Source organism: Numida meleagris, chromosome 2, assembly GCF_002078875.1.
Source record: "Numida meleagris isolate 19003 breed g44 Domestic line chromosome 2, NumMel1.0, whole genome shotgun sequence".
NCBI classification, from domain to species: Eukaryota; Metazoa; Chordata; class Aves; order Galliformes; family Numididae; genus Numida; species Numida meleagris.
Window position 1 is genome coordinate 119,654,124 of NC_034410.1, and position 17,416 is coordinate 119,671,539.

At 42.7% G+C, this 17,416-nt stretch overlaps 1 protein-coding gene across 2 annotated transcripts in view; it reads right to left on the minus strand.

The window, feature by feature from the left end:
- ZNF704 (zinc finger protein 704) overlaps positions 1-17,416 on the minus strand; it is a 103,687-nt gene that overhangs the window by 15,138 nt on the left and 71,133 nt on the right. For both annotated transcript variants that reach the window (XR_002434743.1, XM_021385430.1), the window contains exons 4-8: positions 17,096-17,328; positions 14,794-14,894; positions 12,664-12,925; positions 7,552-7,656; positions 1,649-1,743 (exon numbers count right to left, since the gene is read on the minus strand). Coding sequence is in view for 1 of the 2 variants with exons in the window: in XM_021385430.1 (XP_021241105.1) it covers positions 1,649-1,743; positions 7,552-7,656; positions 12,664-12,925; positions 14,794-14,894; positions 17,096-17,328 (796 nt within the window). In the remaining variant the exon portion in view is untranslated. The remainder of the gene's footprint in view (positions 1-1,648; positions 1,744-7,551; positions 7,657-12,663; positions 12,926-14,793; positions 14,895-17,095; positions 17,329-17,416) is intronic.

Genomic DNA, 17,416 nt, shown 5'->3' on the forward strand with positions numbered 1-17,416 from the left:
TGAGGACAACGAGCTCAGCGGCGTGCAGAAGGCTGAGAATGCCCCAGTTTCAAAGGCATTGCGGTGCGCCTGTGAGCTGACCGAGAGCGATGAAGCAGGCAGATGTGTGGCATGGCGCAACTCTTTGGAGCAGCTGCTGAGCCTGCTCCCCTCTTCCAAGGCTGACACGCGGCCCATGTTCTAGCCAGGCTCAGCCTGATCTAGATTCCTGTTATTTTAGCCACACGCAGCGCCAAGGTGTAATGGATAACCACAGCTACCCCGCAGCACAGCCAGGCTCACATCGCACACGAGCGCTCTTTGCTGTAGCGCTGCGGCTACAAATAGTTTGCATAGCGCAGAGCAGCAGACCTTGGCTGTAAGCTCGCAGCAGCTATGCAAAAGAGGGGAAGAGCTGCCAGCTTCTAAGTTTGTACATCCTTCCTGCGTGGTTTGCTGCGCTCACAGACCGAACAACATCCAGGCCATTAAAAACAAGTTTCAGCCCTTGCCCTCAGCTGCAACGTGTTGGCGTGTGCTCTTTTCCTCCCCGAAGCCAGCCACGCAGGCAGTACCTGCTTTTAAAGCCACCGTGATTGTCACGCATTCCATCCTACAGCCATACTTAAAGCTCACAAGAGAAGTGCAGAAAATGATTAAAGTAACTCTTAAAATGAAACTCTTCTACTCAACGTGTAGCAAACCTGAGGAGCAACGCTACAAGGAGGGACTCAATGCTCATTACAGCAGTGCGGCCAGACCTGGAGTCCTTCATTCAAGTGAGTGTACAGACACAACTGTTTAATACCTGCATGAGATACTGTACGGCACACAGGAGTTGCCTTGTGATTATTCCCTTGTGTATATATGCATTTTTTGATCACTGTCAATTAATGGGCACAATCCATGAATTGGGAAGATCCCAAGTTCGGTTTGTAGCACGTGCAGTGATCCAAGAGTCACGCTGAAAATGAAAAGCATAAAATCTTCCTTGTGCTCTCTGATGTCTTTTTAGGGTTCAGTCGCCCTTTAGGACTGTGAGGAACGAAGAGTTTCTTTACTCCAAGAAATACAGCATCGCAGTTTGATTTAACACAACTTTTTGAACTTCTTATTCAAATCAGACTCCGTTCCATCTTTAATGGAAGTGACTGCAGCTCCCATGAAGGAAGACAAGGCACAAAGCTTCACCTTATCTAGTTTACCGTAAGATACGTTCTTAATAATTTGACTGGAGTCGAACACCATACTGAATGTATGGAGATGAACTCACAAGACAGCCCAGCATTTCAGAGAAAAAAGCAAGCTGTGTAACAAAGTTTGGGATGCTTCAACTGGAACAGTGGATCTGCATAACACTGCTTTACAGGGGAATTTAGATGTGCATCTGAACTCCAGATTCACCTGGCATAAGGCCTGCAGCTCTGCTTCACAGCCTGTGCCCTTTTCATTCCTCGACAACTCATTTTTCCCCAGAACTTTGCTTTTGGTGCTAACGAAAAGCAGAGAGGGGTTATCCTGAAGTATCCTATTAAGAAGATGCCTGACAACTGCAATCACAGTTGGTGCTGTAGTTTTTCTGTTTCTGTGGCCACCGACATCTTATTTACTAAACACCCCTCAAGTTCTGAAGCTGCTGGTCTGTCAGCAGGAGCTAAGAGTCCCGTACCTCAAGCCAAACGCTACTCTGGGCGGTGATGACAGAACCGTGTGGGACTGCTTCTGCTCTCCACTCCCGGCAGGACGACTGTGAGTTGGTGAGACCTGCCAATACAGACAAAAGAGTTGCTTATGAGCTGCATGTAGACAGGAATGCAACAGAAACACACCTTTAAGTCTGTGGCAAACTGCTGCTGTTTGTCACAAGTAGACAGAACTGTTTCCAGAAAAAGTAATTTGTGATACACAGTGGCAGATATACCTAGGAAAGGTCACAGTATATAGCATACAAACACAAATAAGTTGGAGGTCTGAAGAAGCTGGAGGTCTAAATACATACATGATATAAGCTCCACATTGGTTTTCTGTATGTCCAGTCACCCAAGCAGAGTAAACTAGAGTACAGGACAGCATCACTTCAGCTTTGGGGACATACAGCAAATGCACCCATTCATTCTTTTTAAGAACTCTGAAACTCTCTCCACTGTAAGCAGAGAAAATAACTACAAAAATAGACTGCAGCCTGTGCTCAGATGAATACCAATAACGCCTTGTGAGAAGAAGGGATTTTGCACTTTGCCCTGGCCTGTGACTTTGTGTTGTTTGTGGAGGGACAGCCTGGGAGAAGGGGGTTTGCCACAGGGCAGTTATAACGCAGCCCCCCAGGCTTCAATGGGAGTGCAAGACAGTCCTGATCAAGGCTGCTAACAAGCTGCACTGAATTAAGTCCTTTACTCTGCACTGTAAACCTTCTCAGCAGGTTTCCTCTTCTGCGTATGTTCCTGAGTGAACGGCGCAGTTTAGTCTTCTGAGGCCTCCCAGATAAACTTGCTGCCTGGGATGGGCAACATAATTGAAGTAGTCACGTGCCATGAAGCTTGGCTTTAAATAATTCCTTGGTAATTTACATCTAGGGGCTTATGTTGCCCCTGGGTGAAGGCCATGACCACTTACATCTAAAACACACACAAAAAATGATTACCAACACTTCTATTTCGATATGTACGGAATGCAATGAGTTTCATCAGGTGCGGGCACTCACTGCCTACTGCAGCTGCTAACTGCAGGCATTGTCACAGCTCCTTGTGAACCTACAGCTTTTCACTCCTGCCCTTCTGAAGTCTCGTAACACCTGTCTGGAACAACTTAAGCTGACCTGACTTGAGTGTAGTTACCGAATGTGCTTTGAGCATCGGTCTGTTTTGTAGCTATTCCACAGTAGCAAAAAAACCAATGCGGCATCTGTTCTTTTAAATTTCACTTTTGGCTGGCATCTACACAAATTTCTGATATAACTGCATGTGCAGCTCACACTCTGCGCACTTTTAGGCCATTTACTGATACAACATTTCATATGGCCCAAAAACTGGAACAAATTTCCTCTCTCCCCACCTGCTTACCACAAGTCACATTGTATACAACCAGAGACCACCCTGCTTCCTTCTGTTCTATCAGACCCCACTACCGAGGGCAGCTTGTTGTCTGCTACAGGTCCCAGACCTTCTGCAGTTTTTAATTTCCGTGTCAGCACCCTTAGATGCTATGGGTTATCCAAATTCCCTTCCTCATAAATACCAACCTGCATTTCGCACGATTAATACAGACCTGCATTTAAGAGCCTCGCTTCCAAATGGAATATTCAGTGGTGCGTGACTACCTTGCCTTTTGATCAAGCTTTCAGTCATCCAGGAAATGGACCCGCGACAGTAACTCCTTATTTTTCCTTCCAAATCAATTATGAACATGCCAAAAAGCACTTGCCCTAGTGTGGAGGTGATGCTGGATCAGCGAAGAAGATTGTCAGATAATACTGATATGGCCAGATCTTCATTTACGCAGTATGTGCTGTGTTGGCACCTCCACTACTATTTAGTTGAGATATCTGCTGTTTTCCAAAATGTACATGGTAAACTTCTGCAGCTGCCTTTATCCAGCAAACCTGTCATACCCAAAGACTGGCAGGAGGTCTCGCTGCTAAATCCTGCTTTACGTACAATCGTTTCGATTGACATTAACTGCCCTTTTATTCATCATTTTTCCTGTTATATCAAAGAATGACTAAAACAGTGAAGAAAACGTGATTCTTTGTTTTAGTATTGGCAAAGCAGTAACACTTTTCTATTCTTTGGAATGAACGTGCTGCACTGTTTTTTTCAGTCATTAGCTGGAACCTGAGGCCTTCAGTCAATTCTGCTAGGAATTTTAAATATCGCTGCTAACTGATACTGAACGTATTTCTTCCTTACCATTGAAAAGACCATCCCGATGGCCTCCTACGGTATAAGCACGTCATTCCAACTGCTTCCAAACACAGAACAGACCTGATCAGTCCCCACTGTCAGAGCAAACACAAACTTTGCCTTTCTGCCCACAGAGAGAAGCGCGCCCAGCAATGACTCTTAGCTGTGCAGGCACTTGGCCTCCTCTTGTACCTGCTAAGTTATCTTGGGAAAACTGTAAGAAAAAGTGTATTTATTTCACATCTACCTCGGGAATCTAACTTGCAAGTGACTCAGAGCACAGAGTATAAGATCTTCAGAGGTCCCCCTTATTCTCCTCCTTTACAACTACAGGGCTTCTAGATAAACATCTAAGGTTTAGATGCAGTGAGTACCCAAGCCTAAAGCAGTTGTATAATGAATCCCAACTGGTTCAGATGCAAGTACAGGTTGTCTGGGGATGCTCTGGGAATTGCTGATGCACACGCTCACATTCACCAGCGCCTTCTGGTGCTGCCCTGATAAAGACCACCCAAAAGGGAGGACAGAACGTGGTTTACACTGTACCCCAGTCCCTGGGACAGCACAAGGGGAGTGCTCAATGTCATCCGAATTCAGAGTTTGTGGGAATGAATGGGGACACACCTAATGCAGGTATCAAAAACCACACGTATTTTGAAATGTCACCTCTCTCCTGGATTGAACTGCTGACATGCAGGCCAGGGAAGGAGCCTGTGCCAAATGAGGGCTCAGCAGCCCTGCTGGCACCCAGGACAGACTCATCCTATCCCCACATTGCTGGTAACATGAAGGAATTTGTAGCCTACATATCTTTGTAAATCCATACCTCATTTTTTACTGCTCAGTGGTTTGTCACCAGCCAAAAAGGTAGCCCAAAGCTATTTTAGAAAACCGCCCGTAACTATTATGGGTAAGAGAGAAAGTGATGGCTTGGAGTTACTCTCTTAAGTTCCCTTGCTTGCTGCAGACATGCACATAACCTCAGGGGCCAAATACATACAGATTGGCACATGTGGTCCTCAGAGCAAAGCATGTGTTACACTGGCTCCGTCACACAGGCTGGTTGCACATAAGCATTGTGTAAAGCAGAGAAGATCCACCATATGACTACAGCTTTCCTAAAGGAGATGCACTCATTGTAAGGGTGGGAACCAACACGGCCCTACTTTTATAATACAATATCTCATCTACTTAAAAAAAAATCACAAGAGAAATGCAACTTTCATTTAATATGCAGTTATTTAACATCACTTTGCATTTACATCCGCGTTTACCACACATCATTTCCCACTGCAGGCAAGTCCTTCATTCTCAAATGACCTCACTGCTGACAGAATATTCAAGTGTGTGTGGATTTAAAAGGTTGGGCTGGTTGTTTTTTTTTTTTTTTTTTGGCTAGCAGCCATATAAATATTACAAGGACTGCTCCAAAAGAAATGCCTCTTATTTTATTATGTTTGCCCACAATGTCAGAGGCGAATGTTTGCGGTATGGCAGCAGAGGGGAACTCTGACAAAATGGCGTCTGAAATGGAAGCACGTATGAAGCAAAGGTGTGGACTGAGTTCCTCCACGTGGAAAAAACTGCATCCACTGACATTCACTGATGCTTGCTGAACATTTACGGAGACCAAACAGTGGATGTGAGCACAGTGAGGCAGCAAGTGCTGTGTTTCAGCAGTGGTTGACAGTGACAGTGGGTCACCTCCACTGGTGCAGATTTTTACAAGTGCAGCATGCAGGCTCTTGTTCATGGCTGGCAAAAATGTACAGCTAATGGTGGCGACTGTTGAAAAACAGTGTTTTGCAGCTGAGAATGTGCTCTGTCAAAGAGTGTTACTGTGCTCCTTGCATCTGTTGGAGCTTTCATGGAAATAAATAAGCATTACTACGACCTACGGATTAGACACATAAAAATCAGTTCATATGGTTCCCAGAGTGCTTTATTATTCTGTTATCATCAGCGCTTCCCAAGGGTTTTGCACTGGGATTATTTGTGAATTGTACCTAGATCACTGGCATCTTCACCCAATTCTCTGAAAGTGATTTGGCATTTCTTGAATTCCCTTGAGAAGCATCAGCTCTAAAGCTAGAGTTCAACATTGTTGCTTGAGCAAGTAAACTCAACACATACATGTCTCATCTTGTCCTCTTATGTGTCTGATTTACAATGTGGATAATTGCACTTTTAGATTCCCAGCACTACTGGCACCAATTTCTGCTACTCCACAGAAGGAGCCAGTTTCATAATTGCTCTGTATCAACCCCATTGTTGTGAAATCAAATACTCGAGGAACTTTACAGATAGCACGCTCTGTCAATGCGCTCTTGTTCAAATTGCTGACAGCATGATGTCTTTCACTGTTAGTTGTTCCTTGATAGAACTTAATAAATATTCATTGGCAGAGCACAGTGTAATTGATTCAGCCACTTTCATTTTTTATCAGACCTGCAGGATACCACAGTCTGAGAAAATCTCCAAGATTTGCCAAAGGTTGACGTTAAGAAGCTTTGGAGATTCACTTGGTGAAGAAAAGGGAGGGAAATAGCATCTGTTATCACCATGTCTAATATTCACTGTCAGGAGGAAAAAAACCCTATATGGTTCCTTAAATGAGCAATGCGCGTTACACAATACATTGTAAAAATTCATAAAGCACGATATTAAATGAAACACTATCATATGATGTGGGTTTATGATTATGGAATAATAATTTACAACGAAAAATGCTTTCCAATAAAAATTAGAATAAATTTTACGCACATTTATTTCTCTTTGTTACACGAAAGATCTTCCATTACTTGAAGGCAGTGATTTATGTTTATTCTTAGTACTCACCATGCTAGGCACTAGACACTTAATCCCTGTGAAGCTTTCATTAAGGTTCTTACCTCCCCCTACAGTATCCACACCTATACTGCTTTACATTTAGGACTACTGGTAACCTGTGTTTCAGCAAACATTCAATTTCTGCAGTGCTGTAAAAAAAAACAAGACCTCGTACATTATCTATTTTGAAGAAAGGGTCAGAGTTGTCTTTGCATCTAATACTTCATTAAAAAGTTGTCAAACTGCAACATGTATTAATATTAAAAATAATATTAAAATACTTAATGTATTAAATGCATCTTCTGTGCAAAATTACAGATTTTTCTGCTGTCAGTAGAGGCTACATCCATGTAGCCTACTAGGGTCAGACTTCACACTTTATTTTTTTTCTTTCTGTTGCCTTTCAACTCTACTTCATCTTCAGGGTTCATTTAGATAACAGCCCTACTGCTTGATTCCAATTAGCCTGTTAGCATAACCTTGTTAATTTTCTCTCTAGTTTCATAAGCAATCTCTTAATGGCAGAAAAAGAAGCATGCTGAGACAGGTTCTGCACCTACCAGAAAATTCTTTTATAAGCAGGTATTTTAAAAAACAAACTATCAATCCAGTTCTCCGCTTGTAGTCACCAAGGCAAAAAAAGAAAACAACCAAAAAACATTGTATTGCATTTAAGAAACTGGCAAGAGGGCTACAATCAGTCACGAAAGCAAACTGAGGCATAATTTAACTTGTTTCGCTTCCGTACCTGTTATGTCAAAATTACTACTATTAGGAGATACTGTGAAAACACACAAAAGTTCTAAAACCTTTTTTCCTTCTTTCTTTTTTGTCATTCACTTACTGGAATGCCGGTGAAGGTAACTGGAGGCGACTGCCAAGAGATGCTAAAGCTACTGCCATTGGGAGTGAATTTTGTTGACCCTGGAATGTTCACCGGAGGAGTGGCCTGTTTGAAAAGAAAATATTATTCCAGTAAAAGAACCATTCATTTTCCAAAGCATGTCAAGGGATCTTTTACTCCTCAAAACCGTAAATCTGCAAGAGAGTTTCAGAGGTGGAAAAAACCTTCATAGTGCTGACAGTGAAAAGTATTTTACCCTGTTGCTGAGAAGGATAATCACAGATAAGCCAGTAAGGAAGGAACATGTTTATGTATCACTGTTGTTAAACCTTGTTTAGAGGAAGACGATAGCTCTCACAAGAATCCATGCAAAACTTTTAAAACCTAGGTCTGGTAGAAAAAACATGAAATCAAGTACCATGCAAAAAAACCAACTCTGTTTTAATAATGCCAGTTGGCAGCAAAAAAAAACCCTACAAATGATTAACCTACCCACAGCGATAAACAAGGAAGTATATAAACTGGTGGCAGTTGGTTAAAGTAACTGAAGATTGGATGGAGAAGATTTTTGGACAACAGCATTAACAGTAAGGGTTGGCCATTTTTCATTCATCAGACAAATGTTCCTATGATTCATCCTAATTAGAACAGTTGCTCTTATTAAAAACAAGAAGCTTGGGATTCAGTGACAGCTGAAGCTAAAGCAAATACCTGAAGGATGCTTACAGTACTAAGAACTCTTACCTTCTTTCCATCTGGGTTCTAACACCCAGTAATACCCTGGGTTGCAATCCTCAACAAGCTCAGCTTAGGACTGTTCAGTACCTTTCATCTTATGTCTTCCCTCAGTTTTTCTCACTTGGTTTTGTGGCCCCTGGAACTCCCTTCCTCCATCATTTTGCATCCCTGTTTACTTGATGGTCAGGAAATTTGTAACTTCACATTTACCCTGCCTAGCAGGAGTATGAGCAGCCATTATCAACACAGGCTTCCTTTGACTCTTGAGATTCAAGATTTCATAAAAAAAAAAAAAAGACTTCTTGATTCAAATTTATAAAGAATTTGCTCTTAAAAATGAGCTTTCCTTCTGTCTTTCAGTCACCCGTGTCTCACAGTAACACAAAGCATTTACCTAAGTAGAGACTGTGTTTGAGGCTGCTGGAAATGCTTAACTGCTTCCCCAAACCACTATGAAGAGAAGAAGCAACGATTAACTGCAATCTGATTGTTCCCATTAAAAATATTCTTTGGAGCAAACAAGGGCTGCAGCAATCCCCTGGAGTCTCTCCAAGCAAAAGGAACCAAGGCCATTGAATGACTCCATCTACTGCAGCTATGCTCCCACTGCTGCTGAGGCTGTAGACCAGGAGGTTCAATACAGGCACATCACCTCCTTGAGGAAGCACATGTCTGCTGAGCTCAGTGAAATACAAAAACCTCACTGCATAGCATCAGGAAAAATATGGTAACTCCAAGTGGTACCTGCATTGCTTTATCACAACTGTGTTTAAATGGGAGAGGGCGAACTATAGAATTATAGAATATCCAGAGTTGAAAGGGACTCACAAGGACCATCGAGTCCTTGAACTCTGCCCTCATGAACGCATGTTGGCTTTGGATCATAGAATCATAGAATGGTTTGGGTTGGAAGAGACCTTTAAGATCATCTAGTTTCAACCCCCTGCTATAGGCAGGGACACCTCCCTCTAGACCAGGTTGCTCCAAGTCCCATCCAGCCTGGCCTTCAATGCTTCCAGCAATCCCTGGGATGTCAGTGCACAGCCAAGATCAGCATGGCTGCTCCCCGAGGGATGCCATTAAGACTGACAGGGGGAATCCTAAGTGCTGAAAAGGCCCACCTGGAGCTACTCTGTAGCCAAACTGAATGAGTACGGACTTTGGTTTCATAATGAAATGTGAAGCACGAAAAGTTTAAAACTGCTTTAATTTCCAGTTGCCTAAAATACCGTGATGCTCAATTCTTTTATTACTGTCCCTGAATACCTATCTAAACATGATCAGATTTAGACACTCAATCACGATATTGTTTGGTTCCTGCATCTCTGTTCATCAAGCACAGTCCCTGTTTTCCAGCAAAAATTTTAGGCATTCTCTTCTATCAGGTAAGCAACATACCATTACATTGAGTTGAAGAGTTTCTATACCCTTGATTTCACTTTGCTTAGAAACTTTATTTCCAATCGAAATACACACATGGCCAATTTATAATTAGTTACCCTTGCTCCAGCATTCTTCATGGGCAGCAATCCCATTCCCTGCCAGTCTTTGTTTTGTCAAAGCTCTCAGCCCCTATGCTGGATGAGATCTCTTCATTCGCATACTTTCTTTCTACCTGTTCCGCTTGGAGACCATCATCCTACAACTCGGGCAACCAGAACCATACTCAGGGTTATGGCTGAAGCTATCTAAGGGTCTTACACAGTGGCATTAAAAATCCCTGTCTCTACTGGATATTTCTTACTCAAGAAGGCTAATAATCTTTTTTCCCCTTCCATCTTCATTGTTGTTGGCTCACAGTCATTAATAAATAGAGATTATTAAACAGAGATTTCCTCCATGTGAGATTTTCTAACTATCCCAGTTTAGAGGAGAAAAACCTCATGAGTTCCTGAAGCGCAAGTCATTGTACATTCTGCCATTAAATTGCACCCAAAATCTATTATTCTTAAGATCACCCAGCCATGTAAGTGTGACGCACAAATCTTGGTACTGCTGACATCTCCTGAGTTCATTATCATCAAATTTTATTACAGTATTTGTCTAGAACCAAAATAATTTAATGACAAAGAGATCAAGGCCACAGCTTTTCATTCAACTCTGCTAATTACATTCTACAGTCCTTCTAAAATAACTCACTGTTGTTCTCCCTTCCCAAGCTCTCATTCCTACTCTAAATTTCAGCTCTAGTTAAACAAATACTGCATATGTGTTTCAAGATCAAACTCTCTTCAAAACCAGAACTGCTTCCTCTTTATTTAATAACCTACCTTATTTTGGGGGGTGTTAGACTGTTTCAGCATAGACTTTCTTGGGGCTCCTCCACTGCAGTTCACTTCATTTGCTCTATTTATTTCAGTTTCTTCAATTATTCTTCTAGATCTTTCCTCATGCATGTGACTGGGTCAGACTAGAGTCAGGACTTTCCTGATCAATACCCTTCTCACTCCCAACCACTCTCACTTCCCAACTCCCTTCTGTTTCTGTAGTCTGTTTGCCATCTTCCAGTCATACGAGAAATGCAGATGAACAGATCTGTTCAGTACTCCTGTGACCCAGCTATGGGTTCTGTATTTTTTCCCCTTTCATTAATAGGAATTCTGAGATGAACATTATCTAGCCTCCCTTATCTAGGTTTCTTGAGCTTTGAATTTAGCCTCTTCACTCACTCCCAATGAAGTAACTTTCATGTTCTAATTCATATGAGATACTGTCTTCATTACTATATTCCCACTAAACTTTTTCTTTTCTTTTAACTTCTCATAAAAAATCTGTGTCAAAACTGAAGCAAACTCAAGGAATGATGGTGGCATTAAAGATGCTGATGTCATCTTCCTTTCCCTTTAACAACCAATTGGTCATAACAGTGCTTAAATGTGAAAATGAAATTTAGTTTCTCCTTTCTCTGCTCAGAGCTGAATATCCACCTTTCCTCCCTGACTGTGGCTCCTGGCTGGGCTGCAGGACTCCAGCACTGCATCTCACTGATCTGCTCCACACAAGCTGCTTCCTTGGCAAAGTCAACCTAAACGTGAACTGGAGCAGGGATCCCAGTTTCCTGCTTTCAGCCTTATTCGGTATGCACGGGGTCATTCCTCACTGATGAAATGAAGTACTCAGAATGGAGCAACTTGTCAAGGAGGCGCTTGCAGGGTTCTACTACGATACCGTGGAATACATCAGTCCAAATCCAATTCAAGCAGCTGAAACATCTCATTTCCTTCATCAAGTGTGTTACTCAAAGGCCAGAAAAAAATGGAAAGGGCTGGCATATCCTTTTTCTGCTATATAAAGGAGGATTGAGCGAGTCTCCATACAGCAGGAAAGAACATTGCAACTACAAATCCCAGATGAAGTGAGCAGCAGATTCTGGTGCCTCCCTCTGGGAAAGGCAGGGCTTAAGTGAGTCTGAGAAGAAAGTCCTTCTAGCTGGCTTCATCAGTGCCCAGGCTGGTGCACTACCTGATGTAGCTCCCACCTGAGGTCCCAAACTTCCACTCATGCTTTCCACAGTGCGTGGGAGACTGAACTACACTGTTCCAGACAAACAACAAAAGGGCTTTGTCTGCACAATGCCATATACAAAAGTTATTGCATCTGACAACTTTAAGAGTTTAGTTCTCCAGTGCATACACAGGTCACGGACCACACCACTTCAAAGTCTCAATTCGTATTTTCTCATATGGCATCCAGACCAAAACATATCAAATTTTAGTGCACTTTTACAATTAATGCCTTCTGTCTGAATTTAGTTGGAAGCTTTTTGAACAGCACCTTGGATCTGATTGGATTTTTCCCATTTGCAAAGAATTACCTCTAAGAGTGGGAGGGTATCACATATGTCTTTTCATTTTTCCTGCTCTACTTCACATACACAAACTGACATCTCATGCTGCGCAAAGCAGAGGAAAGGAATTGCTCCTAGCATGTGTCGGGTACTTGCTTCCAGACATATCCAGTATGAGCGGAGCTGAAACTAACACTCTGGGAGGGATTTAGCTGACTGATTGAGATCATTGACAATGCAGGAGACCACACGAGAACGTGTCGCCTTGGGCCTTTCTTATCGTCAGTGGGAAAATAACTGAGTAGTCAGTGGAATACACAGAGCGACTCTTCTCAACATGAAACGTGCACATACAGGTTGTACCCCAAAGTCCACTGGCTGTGGTGAGAGCACAAACAAAGAACTAACCCAGAAATGGACACAAGGTTTCAGTGAGACGAGCCCTGTTAGCTTTTTTTATTCTACGAAACTTTCTGACCCGCTAAAACTAGGCTTGGCTTTTCAAAATCCAAACACCGTATTTAGACATTTCCTTCTACATCAATGAAGTCAGTGTAATCAATGGAGCTCACTCTCAGTAGCGTTACCTGGTAAGCATGGTCCGTGTGTACGAGGTAGAGGTTGGTAGGAGCTGAGCGGCTCAGAGGTGTCATCAATTTAGTCTCAGTTTTGGCACAGGAAGTTTCAGGACGGATTGCGTCTTGGGTGGGAAAGGAAGGAGGAGATGCTAAAGACGGAGAGACTGGGGAAAGACTGCTTAAGCCATCAGCTACTGAGTCCGTGTTGAGCCTGATTTCTGTATAGTAAAAATCCTCCTCTCCATCACTGTAGTCAGACTCTCCTACGCGTCTGTATCAAAACAAAGGGACCGATTAAATGAAAGCAAGAACCTTAAGCTGAATTTTAAGTTCTACACGCATAGGCAAATATATTCATACTGTCAACAAATTAATATTTCCAGTTTTAACTCTGCCTACTTTATCAGAGATCTGACTCTAGAGAAGAGAAGGAAATCATCTGGTCTGAAGGGAAAAGAAGCAGGAGTTTAAAATTTTTTTTCCTCTAATTCTTTGACCTTGGTCTTGATGTTTAACTTCTATGCCTCAGCTTAAATATCAAGAAGTACTTGCTTCCCATTGTTGCCTATTGAAGTTAACAAGAATCTCAAAGCACTTTAACTTCATAAATGACAAAGCAGCCACAGAAGGGCATTTAAAGGTAACAAGCATGGGCAAGATAAACCTCGCTAACCTAACAGGAAATAATTCATTATCTTATCACGGGTTTCTTAAATCAAATATAGTTTTTGCTATGGTTCACTGTAACTTTCCTTGGCCTAATAGAATAAGCTGCTAGATAACAGTCTCACCATGCAACTCACTCCAACATGAGCACAGAAAGGACATGTATGAGCTGGCCTGCCAGTGCTGGACTGTCTGGTCCTAACCTCCAGGTGCAGACTTACTGAGGGAGGAGAAGCAAGAGGCTTGCACATCCCCGCATCCCCTGGCCCCACCTGCTGTGTGCTAGAGAACAAACGCTGAGCATGAAGGAGCCCAGTCAAAAGCAGTAGTTCCCAATAGGCTACACATTACCTGGAAATCCCAAACAAACCTCTATTTTAGCACATTCCCAATCCACATGTTATTCCAATATAACCTCACAGCTCATATGGGATTTTTTTTTTCCCCTGAATCTTCCAAATAGAAAGCTCTGCTGCTTGCTTCTCCCTGCCCCATGCCACGCAAAAGGTGTCCCAGCACTACACAGGACAAAGAAAAAAATTGTAACTGCATTTTGAGAGAGATTTTTTCTGACAGCTTCGGTCTTCAGAACCTAAGCCCAACACCAATTACTACCACTGTTGCACAACCCCCCAAAGCTCCACGCCAGACTACAACTCGCAGTCACTTTTAATTTATAAGCACTGGGTAACACAGACTTACACAACAGGTATATTTGCACATCCCACAGGTGAGAACCACGAAGAAGGGGAATGAGAAAAAAGGTTCAAAGAACATGTGCGCATGTAAGCCAACACCTAGACACCTTTCCCCCTTCCACTGCCCTGATGTCCAGACTGTCTCCCAGACTGCCTGCTCAGTAACACCGTGAGGCAGCACTGGGTCTCCCTGTAATTATATATTAAACAGCTAGGTCACTCAGTGAATTGCACAGGAGATCTTAGTTGAAAACTAAAGCTCTGACAAAACCTCATGTCATGCAAGATTCATTAGCTTTTGCATCTGGTCCAAATAGACACACACGGAATTTGCAGCTCGGTTTCGTTTTCAGTTTTTTAAATTGCTTTGACTCAGAATGCAATTCAGTGTGAAACAAAACTGGGAAGTATTCATGCAAGACCACGAAACCTGCCATCTTTCACCCAGCTGCAGTCTGGACATGACATGCAGAGAGCAGGCACACAGTGAAAGCAACTGTCCATCAAATGTTGCTGAGCTGTGTCTGCCGTTGGGGAAGTGCGGTGTGACCTACAGCTGCATTCGACCTTCTAGCAAAGTTCACAAAAGTTTAGAAAAGAAAGTGCCTTGCTCTTGGAAGAAGTTCCCGTTCACCTCAACACACTGCTCCTCAACTTCTCCAGGAACCTTTGGATCTTAGAAAAGACAGGGATAACCCAGTCATCTCCTGGGCAATTTCAACTGCGCGCCTTCTACATCACATCCCTTTGACTTCTGAAGGCAGCGGTCTCTTACCCAAGGTGGATGGTCCGTATGTGTTTCTGAATCCCTGCAGCTGTGCTCAGTACCTTTCCACAGTTTTTCCACAGGCATTTGAACATCACCTTCATTGAGTTCTGAAATTATCAAGAGAGCAACGTATTCTTAGTCACAAGGAGGACAGAGGAAGGAAAACGCAACCCAAAACAAACACAGACTTTATGAACACACAGTGGTTTAATATCACTCTCTGATTAGATGGTAAGAACAATCTATCTCTACTGCATTTTTAGCTTTATTGTCCATGCTGGGAATATGCAAATTAATATAACCAAATGAAATACCACAGAGAAATACAGAACATAAACCACGCTTCCCTTTCTGACTAGCCAAACTGCCTCATCAGGCTTTAAGCTTTTATTTAAGAAAATAACGGATAGACGATCTGGCGGGGAATTACTACCTTAACGGGAGCTACTACCTTAATGGGAACTTTTAAGCAACTAAAGGGGGAACGGCTTTAAACTAAAAGAGGGGAAATTTAGGCTAGATGTTAGGAGGAAATTCTTCACTCAGAGGGTGGTGAGGTGCAGGCACAGGCTGCCCAGAGCTGTGGGTGCTCCATCACTGGAGGCATTTGAGGCCAGGCTGGATGGGGCCCTGGGCAGCCTGAGCTGGCGGGGGGCAGCCCTGCCCATGGCATGGGGGCTGGAACTGGATGCTCCCTTCCAGCCTAAGCCGTTCTATGCTTTTGTGATTCTTAATGGAACGTGGTTGCTAACATGACATTTTGAAACACACAACGGAAGAAACTTCAATGAGTCAAAGTAAGGTTACCAATCACTATTTCCATGCTTATTCCTTCTGATTTTGAAGCCCTAAATAAGAATTAACCTGAACATTTTTATTTCAGCTTCTAAATGTGTGAAGATGTACTCAGATCAAGTACCACGCTGGGGCCAGAATAAAAAAAAAAAGTGCAGGAAATGCAGTTAATCTGTAACAAAGTTTGGCAGGTAATGTTATTATTTATCAAAGTTAAACATTTGCCGTACAGAGCAAAATCCATGAGAACAGGAAGAGATAGTGGAATGTATCTGTGGTGAGTACATAAACAGAAATATTCAAAGGCAACTTACATAACAATAAAGATGGCAGCTGTAAAACCATCTGTCTAATCATGGCCGAACAATAGGAGTGATGATAATAAGCATAACTTCGACTGCAAAGTAGAAGGCAAAGCAGCGCGCTTCTGCATTCCTGCTCCTCCTGTCCCACACAACCCAAAACTGTCCCTGCCTTCAGTTTAAGAACCAGCTCTAACTTCTAATTTATTTTAATAAATGTGTCCTCCAAAATATTTCATTTCCTTTTTAGCAAAAAGCAAAAACATTTTACACCCCTCTCCCACAAGCAAGGGCAGAACAGCGCTGGTCAGCAAATAAGCAACTTCTGGAGCAACAAGATAAATCTGAACACGTTTAAACAATCATTAAAACTTCTTCCTGCTGGTGGTGAAGCAATTAACTACCCCAGACTGAGCCAGAAACAATGTCGCTGTGGAAGAATAAATTCTGTTTTTCTGCCCCTTACAAAAAGTCCTTTCTCATCTTGCTGTGTAAAACCTGTCCCGTTGTGTTGGGAGGGAAGAGAACTTGGATTAGTGCCATCTCTTTGTTTTCTTTTTCTCTCCGAGAGGAGCCTGCTTGTTAGCATAAAGGTGCCTTTTTGGTTTTAGTTTTGGACTTTTTTTTTTTCTTTTTTTACCCAGTGTTTTATTTAGTCTGCTTCTGTACTCCTACCAAGGATAAATGTGGCCACTGCTAACACTGTATCAAAAGCCATTGGGTTTGATCTCTCTCCTTTTTTCACCCCATATGTTTGTGCAGAGAAATCTTCACAGTATTAAGGTATGTGACACGCTGTCACACAAACAGCACTTTCATAGAACAAGAAATATCAAGGCCGCATGCAGCCTTTGTGATGACACATAAACGCTACCTGTTGCATCCTCCATGCAAAGAATCTACCAAACTGGGAAAGAATCCCTTGACTGGCCAGAGGCAACACGTTCTGGAAATCACTTCACTGTTTTCTGAGCAGGAGGATCCACAGAACCTCACCATCTGCCAGCAAATATGTGGTGCTGACGGCATGTGCAGTAGGTGACTAGGTTGAACTAGGCACAGCAACTAGGCTCAATACCTACGTTAACTGAATGCCAGGGAGGGAATACACGCATACAGAGCTGTCTGGGTGACCTGGTCCTTTCTCACAGCACAATAAGACACACAACATTCTATTTGCCTGTGGGTATGGAATTCAACAGGAGGCTAACCTTTCTCTTCCGAGGGATGGGTTCATCAAAGAGAAGGTTGCTTGTTTCAGCTTCATCAATGCCATCATCTGGCTGGGAAGGTGTTCGAAAAGCTTTAAAGCTGTCAGCTGACAGTGGTGGAGATGGGGTGGATGGGTTGGACTGGTCACTGGGAGCATTCCAGCTCCAGTATCCACTGCTGCTGGTACTAGAAGGCACAAATCCTCCTTCTTTCCAAGATCCATTTAGAGATTCTGTCAAGAACAACAAAAGCCATCATTACAACAGTATCATCTTCTTAGGGCTAAGGGGTTCTTTTATCTAAGGCTTAAATACAATGTC